This window comes from Watersipora subatra, chromosome 11 (assembly GCF_963576615.1).
Source record: "Watersipora subatra chromosome 11, tzWatSuba1.1, whole genome shotgun sequence".
NCBI lineage: Eukaryota > Metazoa > Bryozoa > Gymnolaemata > Cheilostomatida > Watersiporidae > Watersipora > Watersipora subatra.
In genome coordinates this window covers 45,637,597-45,659,184 of record NC_088718.1, presented here as the reverse complement: position 1 = coordinate 45,659,184, position 21,588 = coordinate 45,637,597, and the positions used below count along the sequence as shown (strand labels likewise).

Sequence of the window (21,588 nt, the reverse complement as noted above, 5' to 3'; positions counted from 1 at the left end):
TACTTTGTTTTTATCATGTTGACTAGAGGGTAGGTGTGGTGATGCAGCTATTTCGCTGCTTAAGTTAGCGCCAGGCATGTGGCAGCAACTGTATTTTGGCTACATGTAGAGTAACCCGGCAGCGAATCATGTGTTTGTCTCGTTGATGCGGCTTCCTGACACACACTGGTACTAGCTCTTCCCTGCTGATACACTTATCTATAACATCAGTTCTTACTGAACCCGGCTCAGCCCTCTCTAGATACTAACCCTCAGGTGTCACGCGTGAACACACGCTAAGCTTGTGTCAAAACTTGAATGCATCTCAATCAGTGTCATTTGGTGAGGCTCATCTCAAGCAGTGGGTGCGTGCACAGCTCCGAAGTTCTCAACGATCAAGAATACTCTTCTAGTTTGCCATGAGCTCTCTAACCGGCACTTCATCGAAATTCAATGCCCGCCTTACGGACTGTCACACTATTCCAGAAGAGATCAATTGCAAACGTTTAGTACTGCATCAGAGCATTTCTTCTAGCTCGGGATTAAGCCGCTCGCTGCCAGAATCTTCGCTGACTCAGCATCACCCCCTTTCGGAGACCATAAAGCAGACTAACTCTCAACTCAACCAGGCTCATGGGTATGATGAGATCAGCAGCAAGGAAAGTTTCAACTTGTGCAGCTCTGAATCTGATTTATCCGATTGTGATAGCGGCTTCAGCGGTTCTAACAGGGATGGTCTTGGGCCGGAGCAGTGGTAAGTATTGCTAGGTGGGAAATGCAGGTATCTCATCTACGGGCTAGCATCTCCTATAGGTGGTGGCATCTACTACAGGTGCTGGTTTCTTATACAGGGGCTGGTATCCATTACATGGGGAAACATCTCTTACAGGGATTGACATCTCTTGCAGTGCTGGCATCTACTACAGGTCTTGGCATCTCCTGCAGGTCCTGGCATCTCCTGCAGGTCCTGGCATCTGCAGATCCTGACATCTCCTGCAGATCCTGACACCTCATATCGGGGCTGGCATCTCCTACAGGTGCTGGCTTTTCATACAGGGGCTGGCAGCTCTTACAATGACTAGTATCCCTTACAGGAACAGTTGTTTCGCGCTGGGACAGCCAAAGAGCCAATTGTTTAATTGGGCTAGAAAGAAAACGCATTATCTTTGTAAATCTTTAGCATGCAGTTTTTCAGGTCCCTGACATAGATTCTTCAATCACATCTGCCCAATTGCTGTAATTCAGGCAAACCATAGTGACTAGTGTGTAGCTGTTGTCAGACAAAACCAGACTTTTCAATGCCTCAAAGAGTGTTGAGTTTTATTAGCATAGCTCTAAAGTGACATGATTGGGGGTTTCTGGTAGTTCTAGACATCTGTATGCAAAGACAAAGAATATCTGATATCAGAGGTACCAGGTGACTTCTCATACTTTAGTAGTGGCTACCTTGCTTGGTATTGAGGTACTGGTTGGTAGGGTTACGCAATAGATGCGCTAATGTTAGGACTATAGACTGATTGCTCATGGAATCAGTCGGTCAAAGACCAGTACTTGGTAGAGAGAAGAACACTGCTGCATTGAGCAGCCTGTAATAATGTTATTCTTGATGAAGAAATCATTTGAACTATTGCCTACCAGTGGCCAAGTCATGGTCTTTCAGAGGGGTGTCCTACATTTCAAACTTTTCTCTCACTGCGGTTCCCGTTCTATTTTCATTGTTTACAATGAATCAACCTCGAAAATATCTTGTTTTCATTTGTCTTGGACTTTAGCTACAAACAGCCTGTTTTGAAGCATCATTGTGGTAAATTTGTGTTTGTTTCCGCACCATTTCCGGTGATAGCCTGAGACTTTGGCGGTCAATGTTTATCATGGTAACGAGGCATGTATATTTCTGGCAGCTGTTAAAGTCACTTCTGTGTACTGTTGTGGTGGAAACATAACGCCATTGCGGTGAATGTTTCTACTCCTAGTATGAGCATTGGAGCAGTCTCAGCCCTTCCAATGCTGACACCGCTAACATAGCTAACATTGAAATGGCTTGCAAGAAATGCTGCATATTAAATTGGCAAGGAAGATTATCATTTTAAGCAAAGTTAATTATCAGAGTTTGATGTATAGCGTGTCAGTTTCTAGTCTCTCGCTTGTCTTACATATTTATGTGTCTTCCGCTATTAACAAACACCTGACATGAATAACTGCGTGGTTCTGCTTATTGTGAAATCCTTAAATGGCCGAGTTGATTCAATACGCAATCACTTCCCTACATCCGTTTTAACTTTTGACTTTGTTGGTCTTGTCTGGGCATCGACTGGCATCATTGAAACTTGTTTTCTAAACAAGTCTTACTATTTATTAACTTTACCGCATTCTCTTATTAATTTGTAGTTTTAGTCGGTACAGCCAGCATTCACTTATTTATAAATATATACAAGTATGTTGTAAGTTCTAGCAGATATATATTTCAAATTTGTGTAACTGTTACACTTCTTTTCTGTCAAACTATTTTAAAACGTGTCCCTTATATTTTTTAACGCGAAAATTAGTTGTTACCCTATTTCAAAATTTGGTTGAATATTTGTATTTCAGCCACGTAGTTGTACAATTGCCTCACTCTCAGCCTCGGGAGTGTTTGGTTATCGATGTCTTGTTGAACCCTCTAGTGTGATTAGTTGCACTTCTCTCTGTTCAGTTTCTAGCATTTATATGTGTAATTAGCTTCCTCACTTTAGGCGTTTTGGGTTTGACACCGTTGGCCCTCATATACATTCAGCCCTCTTTCTGTGTTTAATTTTCTCTTGCCTTACTCTATTTGTGTCTGTAGCTAGGAGCTGATCTTTCATCGTATCCATCAGCTTCTATTTTCATTTGATTTAGTTAGTGCTCACCCTTTCATCTATGTAATAGTTGGTGATTGTCTCCTCGTGTTGGTGATCGTATCCTCCTGTTGTTGGTTGTATCCTCTGATTACTGATTGTCTCTTTCTGTTGGTAAGCATTGAGTCGCCACCAGCTCCTTAAGTTAGGAACTTGTCTGTTGGTTTTCCACTGAAGGTGTTGAATTTGAAGGGACCTGCGCAGGCGGAGCACATCTATGGTAGAAGCTAAGGACCAGACGTACCGAAAGCTTAAGGAGGAGCTAATGCGAGCCCAAGGAGAACTGCAGCTAAAGGACCAGGAATGTGGCAAACTTGAGCGAGTTCGTGATCAGATGGAGCAGGAGCTGGAGGAGCTAACGGCGAGTTTGTTCGAAGAGGCAAATAAAATGGTTCAAGATGCCAATGTTAAAAGAATGCACACAGAGAAACTTCTGAAGGAGGCTGAAAGCAGTGTAGGTTTAAACTCTCTCTCTTGGGCTCATGCTCTGCGCTAATGTTTTAATCTTTATACAGAGTTACTAACATGGTACGCTGCTGTCACCTGTTGACACTTGCTTGTCGCTGCTACTGTAGATAGAGGTTCTCAACGCCGAAGTGCAGGCACTCAAAGCTCTTGTACTAACCTCAACCCCGAGTGAGCCGAATAGACATCTGCATCCACAAATTGACAGAGCTGCCAAAGAAGGTCAGCTGTCCTGCTCACATGGCTTTGTGTTAGTGTTAAATGTGGGATATACTGTATGATATTTGTGCATAGACATGTGGGGTGCAAATGATAGTTCCGTGTTGAAATACGTTACTCACATTATATGGTATGTCTGTGCAAGAGTGCGCTGGTGTTGCTCTTATACCAACTAATGCCAACCCTCTTACTAATGTTGGGTAGACCAGCTAACTGGTCTCTCCTATCTCCCCAAGACACTGCCATTGCCACTTGCCACGAGCCTTGTAACTGGCAAGATGATAGCATGGAATTATTTTCTTCATAAATGCTAGGGGCTCAGATCAGAATACATTTAATTGGTGTATGTATTTCATTCATTATTTCATATCAGCTGTTCTGACGATCATAAACTTTGTTTTTAGTGTTTTTTATTAACAGAAATAATCAAGCTTCCATGTCAAGCTCACATATCATGTATTTGTTCTGTTCATAGTCATGCATTTGTTCTGTTCATAGTCGTGCATCTGGTTTGTTCATAGTCGTGCATTTGGTCTGTTCATAGTTGTGAATTTGGTCTGTTCATAGTCGTGCATTTGGTCTGTTCATAGTCATGCATTTGGTTTGTTCATAGTCGTGCATTTGGTCTGTTCATAGTCGTGCATTTGGTCTGTTCATAGTCATGCATTTGGTCTGTTCATAGTCGTGCATTTGGTCTGTTCATAGTCGTGCATTTGGTCTGTTCATAGTCGTGCATTTGGTCTGTTCACAGTCATGCATTTGGTCTGTTCATAGTCGTGCATTTGGTCTGTTCATAGTCGTGCATTTGGTCTGTTCACAGTCATGCATTTGGTCTGTTCATAGTCGTGCATTTGGTCTGTTCATAGTCGTGCATTTAGTCTGTTCATAGTCGCGCATTTGGTCTGTTCATAGTCGTGCATTTGGTCTGTTCATAGTCATGCATTTGGTCTGTTCATAGTTGTGAATTTTGTCTGTTCATAGTCGTGCATTTGGTCTGTTCATAGTCGTGCATTTGGTCAGTTCATAGTCGTGCATTTGGTCTGTTCATAGTCGTGCATTTGGTCTGTTCATAGTCGTGCATTTGGTCTGTTCATAGTCGTGCATTTGGTCTGTTCATAGTCGTGCATTTGGTCTGTTCATAGTCGTGCATTTGGTCTGTTCATAGTCGTTCATTTGGTCTGTTCATAGTCGTGCATTTGGTCTGTTCATAGTCGTGCATTTGGTCTGTTCATAGTCGTGCATTTGGTCTGTTCATAGTCGTGCATTTGGTCTGTTCATAGTCGTGCATTTGGTCTGTTCATAGTCGTTCATTTGGTCTGTTCATAGTTGTGCATTTGGTCTGTTCATAGTCGTGCATCTGGTCTGTTCATAAACGTGTTGACCAAATCCTTTGTACTGCCCCCTGTCTATACACAAGCGTATTGTTTGTAGAAGCTTTGTGTGTATACAAGCATAACATAGCATATCTTTATTCGCTCCACAGCTCCAGCCGAAAGCAGCATAGCAAAGAAACTGAGTTTTAAAAAAACCCACAAAAGATCAACTAGTCATCATCTTACAAAAGCGGCTCCAGACTTTGTGTTTGATGCTACGATGCCTGCTCCTGGACCTCCAACCACCCGTACACTAGTGCGTATCTATACAGATGTATATATTGTTCATATATAGACTCTCTATATTCTTATACGATTATTTGTGTGTATACATCCCATCCGTCACAATAATCCTCTGTCTGTACACTCAGACGTTCTTCACTTCCGATACAATATTTTTATACTTTTGTACAGCTCACCATACTTTGTACACACTTTACGGTGTAACACTCTGGTCATAATACTGACCTCTAGTTGTAAAGAAATGCAACACTCCGCTTCTTACAGCTCAATCTAGCGCAATCGCCTCATGCACGGCTACTGCTGTTTTCTCAGTCTTTACATCCCTGTTCTTTAGACCGACACAGAATCATTCGAGTGCTTTAAAAGCTGGCGGGAGAATCCTACACTTTCTCATGATTCTATATTCGTATCACGGATTATGAGGGAAGATGTAATCCCGGGAGTCTCCTTTGCCAACAAAGAAGTGTGTACCTTCCATTTCTCTATTCAGAGGATATCATAGTAACCAGTTATATATCTTACTACTCTTAGGATATCATAGTAACTAGTTATTTATCTTACTACTCTGAGGGTATCATAGTAACTAGTTATATATCTTACTACTCTTAGGATATCATAGTAACTAGTTATATACCCTAGGACACTTAAGTATTCGCGGCATCTAACTTTCGCGTTTTCGCGGAGTCATCATCACGCGAAAAATTCATGCGCGAAACTAAACTATCATAACGAACTAGCGAAAATTCGAAATTAAATAGCTATGTTCTACGCAGGCCTGTTACTATTCACTGGTTGCAAGTTGGGGGGCTAATGTTAGACGACTAGTTATGAACATCTGGGGTGTGGAGAAGGGGGGGGGTGCTGTAAGCTCCCAACAGGTTTCTCTTATGTAGGGCCTCAGCCGGGCCTCTCACGTGAAGTTTTAAAAAATTTTATTGGCAAGTATCAACATTTTTCTATTTTTTGAGATTTGCTTTGTTTTAGCTGATGTGACTGACAAAACGTTTTAAAATTAAAACAGGCAAAACTTGTATGCAGTTAAAAAGCTCAGAAAGAAGACATCTTTTTTTAAGCGTTTTAACAAAGATCATTTTTGCCGATTTTATTTCAAGTTCATTAAGTAGGATATGGGCAAGCAGATGTTTGCTAAAACTTGATATTTTGCAAACCTTTATAAAAGTCGTTAACAAGAATATTTTGCCGCTGATGAAGATAATAATGACGCCTAAGAACTACTAAAAGTTGACGTTTGTATCTATGGCTTCGAATAAAGTGATATTCTACAGCGATAAAAACCTTTCTATAGCCGTTGGACTATGAAATTCCTAAAAAGTTGGGGCGTCTTAGCCGGCCAGCTGTCCAAGGGAATACGGCCCTGTAGTTCATTGATATCCACAACAAAATCGTGATATTAGAAATGCAGATAATTTTGTGTGTGATTGAGCTCATTGGGAAATTTCTAGTAAATTCGTTAATACACCGAATGAGCAGCATGGCAAAGCAAATTACGATAACAAGTTTTTTTGGAAAAGCCAAGACAAACGAAGAAGATGATGATATCAGTTTAGTCACCGAATTTGTAACTGATGAGGATGAAAGTCTGGTAGGTGAAGTCATACAATTAAATAATACTTATTGTAGTGATGAATTTTACTGCCAACCAAAAACGATAACAACCCTCACCAGGTCCAACCATGTAATACAGTTCTGGTTGTGATGTTGGTTGTTATCTATTTTCTTTTTTATGAGACATGTACTGTATTTGATTTTTTTTAAATTTGAAATATTGTGAACTCAAAACGTGCCATGGCCATCGTTTGCTATAAATACTTGAGATCTAATATTGGTACCATATCGGTCACGACGGAAAGGACCGAGACGTCATTGATAGTCCAAGAAACAAATGGCAGCAAGCGATCACGTTGAATTATCGATTTCTGCCATACATTTATACCTGCGGGTTACAAATACAAACTAGTCGCAAATATAACAACTTTTTTTACTAGAGGACCGGACCTGAGGAATCTAATTTGTTTGTTCCACTGTATTTATTTTCACATCACTATATTTTCGCATTCATCAGAGCTGCGAAATTAAGTTGCAGCGAAATTTTACTCTGTGTGCTACTCACGAAACTAAATACTAGCGAAATATAAGTGTCCTAGGGTATCTTACTACTCTGAGGGTATCATAGTAACTCGTTATATATCTGACTACTCTGAGGATATCATAGTAACTAGTTATATATCTGATTACTCTGAGGATATCATAGTAACTAGTTATATATCTTACTACTTTTAGGATATCATAGTAACTAGTTATATATCTGACTACTTGAAGATATTATAGTAACTAGTTACATATCGCTGAAAGCAGCATGTATAGGATAACTCCAAATGAATAGACATGCATCGGACTAAATGAACGCTTACAATATATTTCCTTCCCACAGATAGTTTTTATATTTTGTCATGTGTACATGTAGTTTTAATTTCTGTCTAGCATTGATAGGCTTAATAATAAAACCATCCATTACATGACATGCATATATGATATATATGATATGATATATGATATAATACAATTGATTATTTTATGTCATACGTGCTATTATTATCATTTATGACATAACTCACTTTCAGACAGTGTTTGTTATTTAGAATGTATGGTGTTTGCAGACTCTAATTCATATGCTAACACGTATCATTTATACGATATGCAAAAAAATAGCTAACAATCTGGGCAATGTAATGCGAGAGATTCAGCTATTTACGCATGCATATGATGATTGTAGTACATATACTGTATATATATATATATGTACTATATACTGTATATATATATATCAAGGTGTACTTTGTTACAGTTGGCAGCACGAGTCTTGGAGCAATGTGAAACCAACAACATATCTATTGAGCCTATACCTACCTCATCACAATCAAATAGGTAGGTTAACTTACAGATCACATCTCACTCTTTAAAATAAGTATGTTAACTTACAGATCACATCTCTCTCTTTAAAATAAGTAGGTTAACTTACAGATCACATCTCACTCTTTAAAATAAGTAGGTTAACTTACAGATCACATCTCACTCTTTAAAATAAGTAGGTTAACTTACAGATCACATCTCACTCTTTAAAATAAGTATGTTAACTTACAGATCACATCTCACTCTTTAAAATAAGTAGGTTAACTTACAGACCACATTTCACTCTTTAAAATAAGTAGGTTAACTTACAGATCACATCTCACTCTTTAAAATAAGTAGGTTAACTTACAGATCACATCTCACTCTTTAAAATAAGTAGGTTAACTTACAGATCACATCTCACTCTTTAAAATAAGTAGGTTAACTCACAGATCACATCTCACTCGTTAAAATAAGTAGGTTAACTTACAGATCACATCTCACTCTTTAAAATAAGTAGGTTAACTTACAGATCACATCTCACTCTTTAAAATAAGTAGGTTAACTTACAGATCACATCTCACTCTTTAAAATAAGTAGGTTAACTTACAGATCACATCTCACTCTTTAAAATAAGTAGGTTAACTTACAGATCACATCTCACTTTTTAAAATAAGTAGGTTAACTTACGGATCACATCTCACTCTTTAAAATAAGTAGGTTAACTTACAGATCACATCTCACTCTTTAAAATAAGTAGGTTAACTTACAGATCACATCTCACTCTTTAAAATAAGTAGGTTAACTTACAGATCACATCTCACTCTTTAAAATAAGTAGGTTAACTTACAGACTACATCTCACTCTTTAAAATAAGTATGTTAACTTACGGATCACATCTCACTCTCTAAAATAAGTAGGTTAACTTACAGACCACATCTCACTCTTTAAAATAAGTAGGTAAACTTACAGACCACATCTCCCTCTCTAAAATAAGTAGGTTAACTTACAGATCACATCTCATTCTTTAAAATAAGTATGTTAACTTACAGATCGCATCTCACTCTTTAAAATAAGTAGGTTAACTTACAGATCACATCTCACTCTTTAAAATAAGTAGGTTAACTTACAGATCACGTCTCACTCTTTAAAATAAGTATGTTAACTTACAGATCACATCTCACTCTTTAAAATAAGTAGGTTAACTTACAGATCACATCTCACTCTTTAAAATAAGTAGGTTAACTTACAGATCACATCTCACTCTTTAAAATAAGTAGGTTAACTTACAGATCACATCTCACTCTTTAAAATAAGTAGGTTAACTTACAGACCACATTTCACTCTTTAAAATAAGTAGGTTAACTTACAGATCACATCTCACTCTTTAAAATAAGTAGGTTAACTTACAGATCACATCTCACTCTTTAAAATAAGTAGGTTAACTTACAGATCACATCTCACTCTTTAAAATAAGTAGGTTAACTTACAGACTACATCTCACTCTTTAAAATAAGTATGTTAACTTACGGATCACATCTCACTCTTTAAAATAAGTAGGTTAACTTACAGACCACATCTCACTCTTTAAAATAAGTAGGTAAACTTACAGACCACATCTCCCTCTCTAAAATAAGTAGGTTAACTTACAGATCACATCTCATTCTTTAAAATAAGTATGTTAACTTACAGATCACATCTCACTCTTTAAAATAAGTAGGTTAACTTACAGATCACATCTCACTCTTTAAAATAAGTAGGTTAACTTACAGATCACATCTCACTCTTTAAAATAAGTAGGTTAACTTACAGATCACATCTCACTCTTTAAAATAAGTAGGTTAACTTACAGATCACATCTCACTCTTTAAAATAAGTAGGTTAACTTACAGACCACATCTCACTCTTTAAAATAAGTTGGTTAACTTACAGATCACATCTCACTCTTTAAAATAAGTAGGTTAACTTACAGATCACATCTCACTCTTTAAAATAAGTAGGTTAACTTACAGATCACATCTCACTCTTTAAAATAAGTAGGTTAACTTACAGATCACATCTCACTCTTTAAAATAAGTAGGTTAACTTACAGACTACATCTCACTCTTTAAAATAAGTAGGTAAACTTACAGACCACATCTCCCTCTCTAAAATAAGTAGGTTAACTTACAGATCACATCTCATTCTTTAAAATAAGTATGTTAACTTACAGATCACATCTCACTCTTTAAAATAAGCAGGTTAACTTACAGATCACATCTCACTCTTTAAAATAAGTAGGTTAACTTACAGATCACATCTCACTCTTTAAAATAAGTAGGTTAACTTACAGATCACATCTCACTCTTTAAAATAAGTAGGTTAACTTACAGATCACATCTCACTCTTTAAAATAAGTAGGTTAACTTACAGACCACATCTCACTCTTTAAAATAAGTTGGTTAACTTACAGATCACATCTCACTCTTTAAATTAAGTAGGTTAACTTACAGATCACATCTCACTCTTTAAAATAAGTAGGTTAACTTACAGATCACATCTCACTCTTTAAAATAAGTAGGTTAACTTACAGATCACATCTCACTCTTTAAAATAAGTAGGTTAACTTACAGATCACATCTCACTCTTTAAAATAAGTAGGTTAACTTACAGATCACATCTCACTCTTTAAAATAAGTAGGTTAACTTACAGACCACATCTCACTCTTTAAAATAAGTTGGTTAACTTACAGATCACATCTCACTCTTTAAATTAAGTAGGTTAACTTACAGATCACATCTCACTCTTTAAAATAAGTAGGTTAACTTACAGATCACATCTCACTCTTTAAAATAAGTAGGTTAACTTACAGATCACATCTCACTCTTTAAAATAAGTAGGTTAACTTACAGATCACATCTCACTCTTTAAAATAAGTAGGTTAACTTACAGACCACATTTCACTCTTTAAAATAAGTAGGTTAACTTACAGATCACATCTCACTCTTTAAAATAAGTAGGTTAATTTACAGATCACATCTCACTCTTTAAAATAAGTAGGTTAACTTACAGACCACATCTCACTTTTTAAAATAAGTAGGTTAACTTACAGATCACATCTCACTCTTTAAAATAAGTAGGTTAATTTACAGATCACATCTCACTCTTTAAAATAAGTAGGTTAACTTACAGACCACATCTCACTTTTTAAAATAAGTAGGTTAACTTACAGATCACATCTCACTCTTTAAAATAAGTAGGTTAACTTACAGATCACATCTCACTTTTTAAAATAAGTAGGTTAACTTACAGACCACATCTCACTCTTTAAAATAAGTAGGTTAACTTACAGATCACATCTCACTCTTTAAAATAAGTAGGTTAACTTACAGACCACATCTCACTCTTTAAAATAAGTAGGTTAACTTACAGACCACATCTCACTTTTTAAAATAAGTAGGTTAACTTACAGATCACATCTCACTCTTTAAAATAAGTAGGTTAACTTACAGATCACATCTCACTCTTTAAAATAAGTAGGTTAACTTACAGACCACATCTCACTCTTTAAAATAAGTAGGTTAACTTACAGATCACATCTCACTCTTTAAAATAAGTAGGTTAACTTACAGACCACATCTCACTCTTTAAAATAAGTATGTTAACTTACGGATCACATCTCACTCTTTAAAATAAGTAGGTTAACTTACAGATCACATCTCACTCGTTAAAATAAGTAGGTTAACTTACGGATCACATCTCACTCTTTAAAATAAGTATGTTAACTTACGGATCACATCTCACTCTTTAAAATAAGTAGGTTAACTTACAGATCACATCTCACTCGTTAAAATAAGTAGGTTAACTTACGGATCACATCTCACTCTTTAAAATAAGTATGTTAACTTACGGATCACATCTCACTCTTTAAAATAAGTATGTTAACTTACGGATCACATCTCACTCTTTAAAATAAGTATGTTAACTTACAGATCACATCTCACTCTTTAAAATAAGTATGTTAACTTACAGATCACATCTCACTCTTCAAAATAAGTAGGTTAACTTACGGATCACATCTCACTCTTTAAAATAAGTATGTTAACTTACAGATCACGTCTCACTCTTTAAAATAAGTATGTTAACTTACAGATCACATCTCACTCTTTAAAATAAGTATGTTAACTTACAGATCACATCTCACTCTTTAAAATAAGTATGTTAACTTACAGATCACATCTCACTCTTTAAAATAAGTATGTTAACTTACAGATCACGTCTCACTCTTTAAAATAAGTATGTTAACTTACAGATCACATCTCACTCTTTAAAATAAGTATGTTAACTTACAGATCACATCTCACTCTTTAAAATAAGTATGTTAACTTACAGATCACATCTCACTCTTTAAAATAAGTATGTTAACTTACAGATCACATCTCACTCTTTAAAATAAGTATGTTAACTTACAGATCACGTCTCACTCTTTAAAATAAGTATGTTAACTTACAGATCACATCTCACTCTTTAAAATAAGTATGTTAACTTACAGATCACATCTCACTCTTTAAAATAAGTATGTTAACTTACAGATCACATCTCACTCTTTAAAATAAGTATGTTAACTTACAGATCACATCTCACTCTTTAAAATAAGTAGGTTAACTTACAGATCACATCTCACTCTCTAAAATAAGTAGGTTAACTTACAGATCCCGTCTCACTCTCTAAAATATTTTTTTTACTTTTTTAGCTTCTCAGCTTTCATTTAAATGCAAACAACTAGGAATGACTCTATGAGCCGATATGATCCTAATTTAGAATCGTAATTAATCATTTGCTACGTCAGACCGCAATCTCATCTGATTGTTCCTACGCTACATGGCTTTGTGTAAACCATCTAAAGATAGCGCTAGGCCCGACAGTAGTATTTCGAGTTTTGTTCTGACGTATTTGAGTTCCCGATATTTTCTGTCTGCAGCACTACTAGTATTTCTATAATTATAAAAGAGTGCTGTCAGCCAGTTTTGTACGTAATAGGGTTAATAACGAGTGACAAGGCTGGTTGATCCCACAATACAGTCTAGGCTTGCCGTTGATTTTACTATAAAAGCGATCAACAATATTCTTATGGATTATTACTTCATGTTTGGGCAACGTAATTATTCGTCGTGCCATTATTTGTGTTTGTCACTTTCACCATCCTCTTTTCTCTCACTTTGGTCATTTCATTTTAAATCTATTTTGCTACTATCAGATTTATTAATTCATGTTATATACTTTGTCAATCTGGTTATCCAGTACTGTGACGAATAGGTTACGAACATTTCATAGCAAGAACTGAAGTTTGTTAGTTAACTAGATGGGAGTTAGTTTCCCATGCATTAGCCGCGCATGATGAGCTTTTGGTTTTTGTAATGGAGCAGTTGAGTAACAACTTAGAAAAGGCTAAGATTATTATGTCATATCTTTAAAAGCAGTAGGAAATTGCTTCAAAACTTACAAATTATAGTTTCTGTTTGTTATGCTTTTCAACAAGTTCCTCTCAATATCTTTGTTATGTGTTCTCTATGTTGCCATTTCATTTTTGTGTTTGACAAACTATATGAGTTATAGATACAAAAACAGATATCAATACATTTCCTTTACATATTTTAAGTTAATTTCAAAGTTCCAGCTTTACTGATGTCTTCGTTTAAAAAATACTTCCTATGCTGTTATCTAGTCATATTCTGGCTGCTACAACGTGTTTTGTTCAAACAACAGAATGATCCCATGTCCCTTACATTAATTTTCATTCATTTAATTTATATTGTTTCAATCACAGGAATTGCGCCCTCATGCAACGGAATATCTTATGCTCTTACAAGATTAGATTTGCTGACAGCGAACCGTGGCTAGAAATCTGTGAGCTCGTTAGAAATAGAGTAAGTGTTTTATCCTACCGTGTGTATCACTCGCTGTTTCGCTTTTTCTTTTAATACCTGTCAGTTTTTAATTCATGATTTCACTATTGCAGATTATAGCGGTTTGCGAACTTTTTACATACCTTGGATATGTGAAAAATGGACTCGTTAAAAGTAGCTCAGGTGAGTATCACAAACATGTACATTTATAGATCTGTCATGCGTTGTGAACCAACAATATTGAAATGGCTCTCCTCTCTTACAGACAGCGAGATCTACTGGCACATCATGGACTTACGCAAGGTCATCAGCTTAGCCCGTCTTGGATTCAAGAGCTGAACTTCGTTAGTTATTTTTAGTTACCAAAAGAAATACAGCGCTGGTGCAGCCTCCGACTTGGATAGCTCACCATACAGTACAAACATTCTCGAGAGTATTGCATGAGCTCAGCATTCCATCATAATATTTGATCTCTATTTGGTATTCGAGGAGAAATCCAGCGCTCATCTATCGCCTGGCAAAACACTCGTCGCTAGATTAAGTTTTTAACTGCAACCAGTTCCTTTTTACCAATTCATGCTCATATTGGTCACTATAAAGAAGGATATGTATAGCTGGTCACTGGTCCGATTGTTCCAACAGTGTAATCATCACATGTTGATAGATATACAAGCATAATATGTACTTTAGAATGTCTATGCAGCTAAAGAGTTATCTGTCCTTAGCTTTAAAAAGACAGCCATTTCTTGTTACATATCTCAATGAATTCAGGTACTTTTATACTCATGGATGAGAATCATTCCGAGCTATTTATAGGAAATATATTACATAAAAATAAATAAGTTTTATATTCTGGCTATTTATGTCTAAAAAACATAAGAGATATAAAATAATAATGTATAAATAAAAATATGTCCTCTTTCAAAAATATGTACATATTTACAAACTATTGCTATTCAAAATATATGTAAATAAATAAACGTTGTTTAGGTAGACCTTTAGAGGTAATAGAGCAATTTTGCCGATTTTATTTTAAGTTCATACGGAGGTTTCCACGCTTTCAATGGGACATGGTCAAGCTAAATGAGGGTAACCATTTGAGGTAACTAAATGGTCCTCCTCGCCAGTGACACTACACCCCTAGCAAACGACAGTACGCTGCTCGCCAGTGACACTAGGCTCCTCAGTATATTTGCGGAACAGTTTGAGCAATTCCAACGCATCACTTGTTTTCTGTATTTCATCCAGATGCGTGTTGCAGGCGTCCTGTAGACCATCTACCTCATCGGAAGTCAGATTTAGTTCCTTTTTCAATCGTGCGCTATCTGCATCAACCAGCAACTGCAAATACGACCAATGTGCTACTTTTACTTTAGGTCTGTAAACTGACTACACACAGCCATCCCGGTCTGAAATAAAATGGATGTTGTGACTAGGGGACTGAAATCGGACCGCAATCTGAATAAAAAATTTCAAATGCTTACGCTGAGCTGTTTCTGGCTTAGAATGGTCACTTTACTGATATCATCCTGTAGTGATTTAATAACTGCGGAGAGGCCCGAATTTTCCTCTTCCAACTTTCCATCCAATTCATCATCACATTCGGGTGACCGACCTTGAAAGAATAACATTTCTATTGACAACTATTGGATAATCCATCTATAAGAATCACACCACTGAGTGCCTCTAGTATACTGTAAGATGATAGCTCTGTTGAATGTAGTTGTGCTGCTAAAAACCATTCGTAAATGGTAGGCCTACACTTTCGGTAAAACTGGACTAGATATCATCAAATTCTTATGACTGAGATAAGATACTACTAAAATGAGACCATGCGCAAAGTTCTTAGAATTAAAGATGACAATTTCATAGCGTCTGATAGTAAAACAGTCTTCAATATGGTGAAGCTCATGACCTGTGCCTTAAACAGTGCTGGGAGGTATTATGTAGGACGATGGAATGTTCCAAAATTTCTAATAGTCGCAACACAGAAACTTTACTTTTAGAATTTTTTTCTCCATTTCATATGACCCTAGAAAAACTTGCTGAACAGTTATAACAGTCTGTGACTGCTCACAAACTTACAACAGCTTGTGACACGAGGATAGGTGAGAGGGTGGGTGTGTCGATGCATCATTAACAGCTGCAGCGTAAGATGATAAACAAATGATTGCTGTACAACAAATGTATTAGGTGAATGCAATACAAGCTCTTACCAGATTCATAGATGTATCATATTCTAATCAGTTACACGTCTATTGTGTAATATTGAAAGTAGGGGGTAACTCCGAGTTTATAGATAAACGGAGACCTAAATGAATGCTTATCACAAATTCTATTCAGCAACAAATATTGGGATAGACATGGAGTCCGAAAGCAGTCATATCTACCAACACCGATTATCAGCATATGATGACTTGTAAATGCAAGTCATGTCTGTGACACACATACCACAAGTCGCAGTCACCAATTCGAAAACTTAATGGCATTGTAAAGACACTAGCGGCCAGTTAAGACAAATAATTGTAGGTTGCTAAGTCGCAGAAGGCATCAAGATAATGTATAGACTGTTATCAGACCTGATTTACCTGTTGCAATCACTAAATTGGTAGCAGCATCGAGACATTGGAAGTAGTCTTCATCATCCACAATAGTTCCATCGGCAAGCTTCACCAGAAAGTCTTCCAGCTTAAACTTACTCCTCACTGATATAAGTATCAAGTATAATGAGCATTATATACTTACTCTTCACTGTTATAAGTATCAAGTATATTGAGTATTATATACTTACTCTTCACTGTTATAAGTATCAAGTATAATGAGTATTATATACTTACTACTCACTGTTATAAGTATCAAGTATAATGACTATTATATACTTACTCCTCACTGTTATAAGTACCAAGTATAATGAGTATTATATACTTACTCCTCACTGATATAAGTATCAAGTATAATGAGTATTATATACTTACTCCTCACTGATATAAGTATCAAGTATAATGAGTATTATATACTTACTACTCACTGTTATAAGTATCAAGTATAATGAGTATTATATACTTACTCCTCACTGATATAAGTATCAAGTATAATGAGTATTATATACTTACTCCTCACTGATATAAGTATCAAGTATAATGAGTATTATATACTTACTACTCACTGTTATAAGTATCAAGTATAATGAGTATTATATACTTACTGCTCACTGTTATAAGTACCAAGTATAAAGAGTATTATATACGTACTACTCACTGTTATAAGTACCAAGTATATTGAGTATTATAAACTTACTCCTCACTGTTATAAGTACCAAGTATAATGAATATTACATGCTTACTCCTCACTATTATAAGTACTAAGTATAATGAGTATTATATACTTACTCCTTACTGTTATAAGTACCAAGTATAATGAGTATTATATACTTACTCCCTACTGTTATAAGTACCAAGTGTAATGACTATTATAAGCATCAAATACGTACGACTTGTGACATTGTAAGACAGTGAGGTTTAAAAACATGATAAACACTGTCCATGTCATCATTGCGTTGTTTAAAAATACATTCAAATGCTGTTGAATGTGATTTATCAGTATTGCTATCGAATATGCTGCGTATATGCTGGAAATTTCTTATTAAATCAAAGCAGATGTTTGCTCAAATTTCATGTCGCATACCTAAAAATATGTATATAGAGGTGATGGTAAGTAGATCTTCCCCTGTACCTGTATACACAACTAAAACTATTCAGGATATCACTGCTTCTAGAATATCCATTCGCTAAATGAACCACAGTATAAGCTTGTCTTATGATTATGAAGTCTGCAGGTGTTACCGTACATCTCCACATATAAGCCTATATCACATATAAATCAACCCTAGAAAACCAGAACTAAAATCAGGAAACTTATAATAATTTGTATGTAAGCCGACCATATAAACCGTTAGACGTTTTTCGTACCTGTCAAGGCGAAAAGTTGTGAAAATAGAGCAGATTTTGCAGGCTTAGTACAACATGTTTGTGATTGGTGAGCGGTTGTATACACAGTCTATCGTGTTTCCGTTTAATCGAAAGGAAACAATCGTCTGTTTGCATTGAGCCGATGGAAAACATGTTTGCATCTCACGCTGACCTTAGTTTTTTTAGCTATTTTTTCTTCGCGATGATCAGACACATTACAGCTATGTAGGTTTCACAAAATGTAAATTAATAGACTTCTGATGATTATCTATAGGGCAATAGTAGTAGTGACAATTTAGCATCTATTTTTAACAGCAATAATAATAGTGCCGTAAGCTATGGTAAGAGTGGCAACGTCTGACTCAGAACACGCTTAGCCGGTCCACCACGGTAGTATGAAGAGGACAAAAAGGTGTCTGAACTCATTCTGCAACACATTTGTGGCTTTTGTATGGCATCAGATGATGTAACACCTTGCAGATATTGCTTTATTAAAGCAGAAATAAAAAAAAATTTCTCTTATGTACATTTCATAATCATTTCATTTGGTTCCACTTGCTCCCAATCTGTGGGAAACAATGCTTTTCCGCCAATAATTTCGCTTCAAGTTGCTATTTATATATCATGGCCAATATTCTTAAATATTTCTAATTAGAAGGATTTAGCACATCTATGAGGCATATAGGAATAACCTCATTGTCTTATGTATGTTCAGATATTCATATATAAGACAATAAGGTTATTCCTATATGCCTCATAGGTGTGCTAAATCTTTATGCATCCTTATGATGTTTATGCATCCTCTAATCTTTGCTACATCTTTCTACCAAAGTTTATTAGAGACCTCAAGCTTGGTTTACACAACTCCACAATACAAGGTCAGCCGATTGGACACAATCAAGCCAAATTAGGCCCTTTTATCTGTGCCCCTGAAAAAAAGTTCATACGCTAGAGTTCTACTCCCGCTGAGGTAATAATTGAGGTAAGAAAAGACATACATTTGCTAAAGGTTTTCCTATAGCCATCAATGTGTTTAGGTCTTTAGGCTTTTCACCATGATATTTTTTCGGTTGAAACATTAGATGTTTCAATAAGCATTTTGTTTGTCATGTATCGTCAGTTAGTTTTTTTTAAAGATTGACTTGCAACAAAATTCACATTACAGTTACAGTATTTGGTATCAAAAGATTCACCATGTCTTACTCTGTTGTGTTGTATGGGCCAAATATGTGGAAATGTGATTACAAGCTCTTAAAAGCTCAAAAACGAAAAGCCGCCGTAGATTGGAATCTCTTTATTTTTCTGACGTTGTCATGAAATTTATTTATTGTCTTGTCATGTAATGTTCTTTCGTGAATAGAAAGGCCAATAAAAAGCCCAATATAAAACTTATCGCAACACTGGTTTATGACAAACACTTCGGGTTTTACCGAAGACCCCGTATCAAATATAGATGCTCGCTACTTTGCAGTTTTGTTTCGGTTTGGTCTAATTGGCAAGTCGTAATCTGATCATGTGACCCAGTACTTCGCAAATAATTTTTGCATCACTTTTCGATTATCACAGGTGACCAACATGCTCGTCATGATTATCAGACAATGATATGTACTCCTTCGAGGTAAGGCTAAAAAATTAAACGAATTTTTACGGTAAGTTATAAGATATCACTGCTAAAAGTGAGTAGTGACAGCATTACAATGACGATAAAATAGACGCGTACGAATAATAGACATGGTTTTATTGAATGCGTGAAGTATATTTGTGAAAATATTTCGACGAATAAGGTTGCATGAAAGTGTAAACAGAAACCATCTCCCACATCTACGTCACGTTTGAGCCGTTTTGGAAAGTGAATCCAAACTACGGCGGTCTCGTGTGGCTGCGATTAACTATTCGTTTTTGGGCTTTTAGGAGCTTGTAATCACATTTCCACACGTTTTGCACATACAACACAATATAGTAAAACATGGTGAATCTTTTCATATCAAATAACTGTAATGTGAACTTAGTTGCAAGTCAACCTTTAATCTTTCCTGCTAGGTATTATTCTGTATAAATTTTGTTGTGCTCCTAGTTTTACTTGACGTACGAAAATCTCGTTCATTTATTGGACAAATGAACATACAGTGTACCTTTTTCTTTTAATTGTTCCAACGAACTTGCACCCATTCCAAACTTCTCTGAAGACGTTTTCAGTGTTATTGTAAAGATTTTTGTAGCCATCCTGATGCGCTTGATTACAACTACAGCGAATAAAAATGGCTGCTTTATTTGTGTTTGTTACTATGCGACCGCTATATGGACCATGGACTATGACGTTTTATTTCAATTATCCAATCACAGTCTGTGAAATTCCATGTCACAATGACAACAGTGATCGACTTGTTTATTACGCCTCCGCCATTTGATGAGTATGTAATTTAAACAAGAAAGTATATAACTAACGACATTACAGAGTGCAACGTTCAAATAGGCAATACATAAATATTGAAGACTATTTTGCACGCATCATATTGCATAAGTTGAAAAGAGTAATATAAATTATTTTTATGACAGATAGGGTTGTCCTGCTCTCTGACTATTAGACGAGGTAAACAAATAGGGCGTGTACGGACTTCAAGCACTCTAGACAGTTACTGCAGATATCACGATAGACTAGTGCTGGGACGATATCAAAAACTCGTTTCGATACGATATGATGGCGTAGCCAACCGATATATCGAAATATCGGTTATGTTATTCGGAGTTGTCTTACCTGCTGAAAAAAGCTGTCGTGAGAGAATAACTCCCTAATGAATCCATGTACAGTATAATCTTTTGAAGAATCGAGCATCAAATCGAGTAGAGGGCTATCTATCGACAATCATTCACCATGGTATTATATTGAATGCCATTCATCAGAATTATACTCTATTGGACTCTGTAAGCGAAGACTGTGATACTAAAGCATTTAAATTGGTGGTTTTATTGACAGCTGGTTAGATAATTGGAATGACAGTGGATTAAGTAATTGTCAAGACTCTAGGTTTTACAGGTTGCAAGCAAGGAATACCAACTGGTCCACTTTCTGTGGTTTCAAACAACTTCTACGCTTGTTCACAATATTTCCCGAGCAACTAAACAGCCTTTCTGAAGAGCATGACGTGGCACACATAGACAGATACTTTTTTGCGAGTGTAGACAGATGTGGTAGCGACGGATTATGCGTTCTCCACCAATGCAATGGATTCATTTCTGCTGAGCATACTGGATATTCCTTTGCCAGGTAGCGGGCCAGTTCACATGCACACTCAACACTCACATCTTCCTTTCCTCTTTCCTCATGGGGTAGTCGCCTCGACTGGCTACCCATCAGCAGACCATGGAGTGATTTCTTTGCTGGTGGCTCTGTTTGTTGATGTTCTGCTTGATCATCAGCACGGTCTTGTACCACCATTTCTTCACCAGAATCTACACTGGAATTCACACTGGCAGCTGCCTCAGCACAAAGTTGTTCAGAAATTGCCTGAATAAAGTACAGAACAATCAATCAATTGGTGGAATCATTAATCTGAAATGGCTGGTTGACACTTTACTTTACACTTGTCTTAAGAACGAAGGAGCTCAACTATCAGTTATGTGCAGTACTTTACCACTTTCAATCCATCTAGCAAATGCCCATCCTTATAT

The 21,588-nt window shown here is 36.2% G+C and overlaps 2 protein-coding genes across 2 annotated transcripts; one reads left to right on the top strand and one right to left on the bottom strand.

The window, feature by feature from the left end:
* The first annotated feature begins 331 nt into the window (after positions 1–331).
* On the top strand, positions 332–14,808 carry LOC137408218 (guanine nucleotide exchange factor for Rab-3A-like). The gene is made up of 9 exons (XM_068094633.1): positions 332–733; positions 3,048–3,309; positions 3,431–3,542; positions 5,023–5,168; positions 5,490–5,618; positions 8,022–8,101; positions 13,873–13,972; positions 14,065–14,134; positions 14,217–14,808. The coding sequence occupies exons 1-9, from the start codon at positions 399–401 to the stop codon at positions 14,288–14,290; spliced, it is 1,308 nt and encodes a 435-aa protein (XP_067950734.1). The 5' UTR covers positions 332–398; the 3' UTR covers positions 14,291–14,808.
* LOC137408219 (DNA fragmentation factor subunit alpha-like) lies at positions 14,751–20,156 on the bottom strand. Its single transcript, XM_068094634.1, has 4 exons — positions 20,052–20,156; positions 16,540–16,656; positions 15,436–15,566; positions 14,751–15,292 (listed from the first exon to the last, which is right to left on the bottom strand). Exons 1-4 carry the CDS (start codon positions 20,140–20,142, stop codon positions 15,092–15,094), a joined length of 540 nt encoding a protein of 179 aa, XP_067950735.1. The 5' UTR covers positions 20,143–20,156; the 3' UTR covers positions 14,751–15,091.
* Positions 20,157–21,588: the final 1,432 nt, after the last annotated feature.

Excerpts from the sequence above, each read along its gene's own strand:
- LOC137408218 (XM_068094633.1), top strand. The coding sequence starts at position 399 with ATGAGCTCTCTAACCGGCACTTCATCGAAATTCAATGCCCGCCTTACG. Across the intron at positions 8,102-13,872 it reads ACCTCATCACAATCAAATAG|GAATTGCGCCCTCATGCAAC; the intron begins GTAGGTTAACTT and ends TTTCAATCACAG. Across the intron at positions 13,973-14,064 it reads GTGAGCTCGTTAGAAATAGA|ATTATAGCGGTTTGCGAACT; the intron begins GTAAGTGTTTTA and ends TCACTATTGCAG.
- LOC137408219 (XM_068094634.1), bottom strand. The coding sequence starts at position 20,142 with ATGGCTACAAAAATCTTTACAATAACACTGAAAACGTCTTCAGAGAAG. Across the intron at positions 16,657-20,051 it reads GGAACAATTAAAAGAAAAAG|TGAGGAGTAAGTTTAAGCTG; the intron begins GTACACTGTATG and ends TACTTATATCAG. Across the intron at positions 15,293-15,435 it reads TAAGCCAGAAACAGCTCAGC|TTGCTGGTTGATGCAGATAG; the intron begins GTAAGCATTTGA and ends TCGTATTTGCAG.